Genomic DNA, 6780 nt, shown 5'->3' on the forward strand with positions numbered 1-6780 from the left:
GAAAAAGTTCTACAGGCAACCAAATTTGCCGACGCTTTTACATAGCGTCGGCAATCAAGAGTCGGCTTTTACCCTTTTTTCTATAGTGAGAGGGGAGAGGAGGGGGGATGGGTGATCCTTAAGATCCCCTCACTAAACTACATTTAGATTTTTCACTCAAATAATGTTGGTACATTGTTTAAAAAACTTACTAGCTGTCTAGCTCGCACCTTATTAAAATAAATTTTGTTTATAATGTATTCATAATTATTGGATATGCGTAAATATCTATTGTAAACCGGAAAATCCCAAAGTTTTAAAATTCTAATCGTCATGAAAGTAGTGGAGGGAAATGGGAATATGAGAGCAAGAGTTAGGCCACGATAGAAAGGACAGCTACTAGCTAGCCCACAATATTCGACGTTGCACCTGGCGCACTTGCTTTAAATGTCCTTTACAAATTTACAATCAGAAGGTTTTCATCTTGGCTTAACAACTTACTACAATATTGGTTAGCATTTATATCAAGCATCCGGCAATATTAAACGTAGCGGAAGTGAATGCTCTATGATAGTATTCTAACTGGATATGAAAATGGAGAGATGGTGATAAATGGAGCAATACAATATTTTAACATCATTCTATTCACTTCCTATGCCCTTACGAAGGATAATTATTTTATCTTTTACAGAAATTTCTAATGGCGAAACCAGCCAGATAGATCTCGTCAAACCAATCACCACATCGCTGGACCAGGAACGAGAACTGTACCTTTTAGCATTTGTCGTTGGCATATAATGTTCGGGGCATTGCTTGACCCAATGTCGTGACCCATAAAATGATGCATGTTATTTTACGTGGAGTGCACGATGAAATAACGCTACATAAGGAAAGGCGCATGCGCACGCACCGAAGAGAAGACAAAGAAATGCAATCAAGTTTGACAATTTAGCACGATTGACTTTTACTTTGACCATTTGCCTCAGCTTCGCCGGGCTTTGTGACACGGCCGAAGTGGCGTTCCGCAGAGGCACTTATTGTGAGGTAGCACTCCGCGCCGTGCCGCGCCATCGCCCTCCCGGTGGGAATCTCTCCACACAGCTGGTTGTAGGTTAGATTCAGCTCCTTGAGTTGGTTCAGGTCCATGAGCGACTTGGACACCCTCCCCCGGATCCGGTTGTGGCTCAGGTCCAATTTCGTTAGATGCCTGGGGAACACAACGCGAGTCATGTCGAACTCCAGCTCGTTCCACGACAAGTCGATCTTGGTCATCGGCTTCACGGCGCTGAACAAAAACGACGGGTCTCCGGTGAGCTGGTTGTGGCCCAGATCGATGGTGTCGTCGTCGCCGTCGCCGTAGGATGGAGGAATCTCGCCGGTTAGCTGGTTGTGGGAGAGAATGAGGAAGCGAAACTCTCCATGTAGCAAGCCTGGCGGTATAGATCCCGTGAGGCGATTGCCGCTGAGATCCAAGTAGCGGAGGTTGGAAAGGCTACTAAGGGCGGAAGGAATGGGGCCGGAGAGCTTGTTGTTGGAGAGGATGAGGGCGCTGAGATTGGTGCTGGAGAGGAAGGCAGGGACAGGGCCGGAGATGGAGGTGTCGCTGATCTGGAGGAGCTCGAGGCTAGAGAGCTTGGCGAAGGAGGGAGGGATGGGGCCGCTGAGGCCTAGCATGGTGTCGAACGATAGGGATTGGAGGGCGGAGAGGTCGCCGATGGCCGACGGGACTTGGGCGGAGATGTTGACGGCAGAGAGGTAAACGTTGTAGACCCGGCCGGACTCCGTGCAATAGAGGTTACTCCAGTTGCAGCAGTTGGCGGCGGGGACCCAGGTGGAGAGCTCGACTGGGTTCCCAAGGGACTCCTTAATTTTGAGCAAGGCTGGCTGTTCTATCGCCATTATCACAATCCATAGAAGTTACGGTGCTTGGGTTGGGGGACAGAAGGAAGAGGAAGAAGATAAATAGGGGGAAGGTGGCTGGCGAGGGAAGAGGCATATCTATTTCTTGGTCTTGAGCTTTAATTTCATAGAATTTTTGTACCTGGATGGTGAGTGAGAGGAGAAGATCAAAGGCCTACTCATGGAGGAGTTCGTAGTCGGTGGATGGGGCCACGTGATCTTACAAAAGCGAGGGTTGACTTATCGTAGCTGGGGACTTTCTTGGATGTGAAGCGACTGTTGGGAAGGCTCGAGGGGCCACCTTTACCCCCAACAATGTATTTTATGAGTTATATTTTATGTGTAAAATAATTACCAAGCGTACCAAACAGGTTAGGTTCCAAAGATGCTTCAGCTTTTATCGTATTATTGTTTTGTAACTTTTTCAATCTTTATTTACTTTTAAGCAATCTCTATTTACTAAATTGAAAATTCAGTAGGTATCCAAAGTAGCGCGCCCTTCAAAGTAGCTTGGTTATTAGTAAACAAAATGTGACCCTTATCCTACGACAGTGTACATGACTAGGCCCCTGTTTGAGGGAGCTGCTGGCAGTAGAGCTGATGAAAGTAGAGTTGTTGGAAGTAAAGCTGTCTAAAGTAGATCTTTTATAAAAAGTTGTTTGCTATTTAGTAACTATATTTTTAAAGTGTCGTGGCACTTTAACATGTGTTTGGTAAACAAATTGAGAAAGTACTTTTGTATGACAAAATTACCATAAACGACATTGCACAGTATTATACAACAGAGCATAATAAAATATAATATATATTAATACATACGATATAGTATAATATTACTGTAATGTAAAATAATATTATTATAATATAGTAATATGACATTGCATAGCATAGCATAATAGTAATATAAAAGTGAAAGCAGGGAAAGTAAGGGTCGGGGAGGGCTGTGAAGGACATACAGGAGAAGGAATCAAATTATTTCGTGGATTGGATTTCACTTGACTGTCTACGGCTCCATTGCGTGTGCTCGGGGTAGAAGTTTTGTATAAATGTATCGCCGTGTTATTAAGTATTTTGCTTTAAGTTCTTTTCTCTATAAGAGGTGGAATAGAATAACCCAGTTGAAGCGTAATGATCATACGTCTGTAATGCATTGTATGTCCCATAATAGGTCCCATTCTTCTACCCTTTCCCGGGAGTGGAGAGAGGTCGCAATATTCCGATTCTCCATGTTGCCGAACATAAAGAACGCTTGGTTCGAGTGTAACGGCTTTTGTGCTTGCAATATTAGAGTAAATTATTTTTTTATAATATAACATAATATTAAATTATTTAACATAAAATATTAATGTATTATGATATAATGTAATATATATTATATTTATAGTATAATATAATAATAAAGATATAAAATATTATAATTATTAGTATAAATTAATTTTTAATAATATAACATAATATTAAATTATTTAAAATAATATATTAATGTATTATGATATAATGTAATAAAATATAATATTTATAGTATAATACAATAATAAAGGTATAAAATAAAATAATTATTAGTATAAATTAATTTCTAATAATATAACATAATATTAAATTATTTAACTTAACCTATTAATGTATTATGATATAATATATTATAATATTATATTTATAGTATAATACAATAATAAAGGTATAAAATATTATAATTATTAGTATAAATTAATTTTTCATGATATAATATAATATTAAATTATTTAACACAACATATTAATGTATTATGATATAATGTAATATAATATTATATTTATAGTATGATACAACAATAAATGTATAAAATATTATAATTATTAGTGTAAATTAATTTTTCACCCTTCTAATGACTATTTATCTCTTTAACAGATTATCTCTTTACTTAACTATTTGCAATAGTGACAAATTTACTGTACATATCAATATCATAAAGATCAGATTATTTGCTACTCACTCATTATTTTATTTATTTATTTATTTATACGTTCATTAGTCTATATATTTATTTATGGATTTATTTGTTATTTTATTATTTTATTCAATGAAATATATTTATTTATTATCTTATTTATTCATTCATTTATTCATTCATTCATTTATATAAATATTTATTTATGTATTTATTTATTCTTTTCTTTTCTTTTTTTTCTTTTCTTTTCTTCTCTTTTTTTCTTTCCTTTTCTTCTTCTTTTTTCCTTTTCTTTTTCTTTTCTTTTTTTCTTCTCTTCTTCTCCTTCCTTCCTCTCCCCCCTTCTCCTTTCTTCTCCTACCGCACGGCCGGCGGCGCCGGGAGGGGGCCGGGCTGCAGTGGCCGTGGGAGGGGGCCGGGCCATGGCCGGCGGCGCCTGCGACAGTCTCGGCGGTCGCGGCTGTCCCCTGGAAAGTGTTCTCCTCCCGCGAGGCCGACAGCGCCGGAAAGGGGCCGGGCCATGGCAGACGCGGGAGCACTACAGCAAAATTGGTTTTCGCCGACGCTTTTTTGCCGACGCTTTATACAAGCGTCGGCGATCTCCTTTCTAGCGCCTAAAAAGCCCGACGCTTTTAAAATGTGTCGGCCATATACAACGCTAATTAGCGTCGTTGTATTGTAGAACCTAAGACGACGCGTATTCGCGTCGTCGAAAAACTTATTCTAAACAGAACCCAGCGGCCGCCTCCCTTCTCCCCCATCCTCGATCGATATCAAGCCCTAGCCGACCCTAGCTCCTCCCTCCTCCGCCTCCACGCTCTCCAAAACCTAGGGTTTCTAGGATTTTCTGAGCGCCGACCCTTGTCCCCTCCTCCTCCCTCCTCTCCGGTGGCAGCGGTCCAGCATTCGGCGTCCTCCGCACCCTCTCCTCCAACCGCTTCTCCCGACGAATCTCCGGCCGAAGGTATGGAAGATATTTTTCTTGTTCCGTTCTAATTTTGCAGTTTTGATCTCGTGATAGCGTTATAATCTCTAAATATTTTTCTTGTTGTTTAAATGGTAAATTCTGCGATCTTTATAGGTTTCTTGAACTAATGAGTGTAAATATCGGCAGCCATTATTGTACTGGAAGGATAGATTTCTGCAATGTATTGTATTCTTTGGGCTAATTTTACGATGCATATAATGTATTGTATTCTTTGTATGGGAAGGATGGATTTATGCAAACCCACTGCTGACAAAGTATTTGGTCACTTCGCTCCCCTCGTGCACAGCAAGCAACCCAGGTTTGAGCTCTGCCATGGTTGCAACATGCCCTGGCAAAACACCCATTTGCCCAGTTGTTGCTGGTATTTGCCCTTATCTTGACAGTACTGTTTAACAATATAATGGTATAGTTACATCTTCGGATGGCAAACCATGCAGTAAAGATGGCCGTACATATAAACCATTACTTGCTAACCCCCTTTAAGGCTACTTGAATCGCTATGCAGAACTTCAGGGAGGAAAACAATGGCGAAGATGCGGTAAATAGTTCTGTACTGTCTTTTAAGGTGGGGAAAGAATGGAGCTTTCAGGTCAGCAAACAATATAGTTTTGGAAAAATCACTGTCAGTCCTGGTGTGAAATAAGAAGAGTGGAAATGTAGGGTTGGAAGAAGTTCTCATGCTTGCAGTGCTTGAGAAGGACACAGCAAGATTCTGTTTGTATGTATTGCTGTTGAAAAGAGGGTGGCGTGTTGTTAATCCGGACTTTAACAAAAATAAAAAAGTCATGTAGCTTAAATTGAAACTTTTAGGCGAGAAGACTCCAGTTGAAGTATAAAAGAAGATGATATCTAGTAGGTAGAGTATAAAAATTAACATTCAACTAGCAACATGGTAACATACACGGAAAGGTTGCTTTTCAAGTGCTATGACATGCTGACAGACATCCGTCCGGGAGCCAATTAACTTTCAAAGAAGAGATTCCTGTGCTACATCGCTGAAGAACACTATAATATATTTCCCGGTATGGGTTTTCCTGATCAGCTTCCAGACGTACAGGCAAAGCACTCAGATTGATCTTTTTGTCACATAACCATGTTTAATGCAGATTTGATCAAGAGTTTTTCCAAACTTAATGTGGGAGAATAGAAGATTATATTGTTTTCTTTTGTAACTGGTGTTTGCCGTACAGGTGGGATATCAACCACCAAGCTATGGCTGCGAAGTTCATTGACTAATTTTGTGAACATGAATGTTGATTGGAAGTTCATAGTAAGTTGGGAAGGAGAGGTAGAGGCTGGTGTTCAATCTGGAATCAGACTGGTAATTCAGGAGCTCATATTTAAACATATAAGTTGGGAAGTGGATTTCTGCAGTGCAAAATTGAACTGTGACCAACTGATCAACACTTATCTCTTGAAATAGCAGATGTTGCTAATTTTTATGGAGTCCTCAGTTAGTTCTGAGGACAGATGGAAAAGCCATATTATCTAAATGCATATTTTAGGGGGGATGCCACAGTAAACATCTGAAATTGTGATTTACAAGCATTTTAGTGACAAAAATGATCTATGCTGCCATTTATATGCATAACTTCAAAACAAGATTACTGGCATTTACTTGAGAAAGTTCAGTGAGAGGGGAAGTTAATAAAAGTTTTCAGAGATGAGTGAAACAGACATATTCTATTGCAATTCATTTAGATTTTATTTATTATTTAACTAATATTGCTTCTTTTTGTGCATACTAAGTAACAACATGCCGCGAGAAAAACGATTCAGAGATGTTGCGTTTCAGCATACATCCGTGGGATCTTCTTCCGATCAGTTCCTACGGTCCCAACAGCCCGACGAGCCCCAGCAGCACGAGTCTCAGTCTGCGCACGTGCCACATGTTGATTGTCCAGACATGGATGATGTGCACATACAGGGTAATTTGATTTACATTTTTTATATTAATTTTTCTTACAATCCATGGATATTTTATTTT

General features: G+C 39.5%; 1 protein-coding gene across 1 annotated transcript; it reads right to left on the bottom strand.

Annotated features, from left to right (window-relative positions):
• Positions 1-556: 556 nt before the first annotated feature.
• LOC103719705 (polygalacturonase inhibitor 1-like) lies at positions 557-1987 on the bottom strand. The gene has a single exon (XM_017845855.3). The coding sequence runs from the start codon at positions 1876-1878 to the stop codon at positions 928-930; it is 951 nt and encodes a 316-aa protein (XP_017701344.3). The 5' UTR covers positions 1879-1987; the 3' UTR covers positions 557-927.
• Between the last annotated feature and the right edge of the window lie 4793 nt (positions 1988-6780).

This window comes from Phoenix dactylifera, chromosome 2 (assembly GCF_051530095.1).
Source record: "Phoenix dactylifera cultivar Ajwa chromosome 2, Ajwa_hap1_PhDact_Kaust_v1.1, whole genome shotgun sequence".
Taxonomy (NCBI): domain Eukaryota; kingdom Viridiplantae; phylum Streptophyta; class Magnoliopsida; order Arecales; family Arecaceae; genus Phoenix; species Phoenix dactylifera.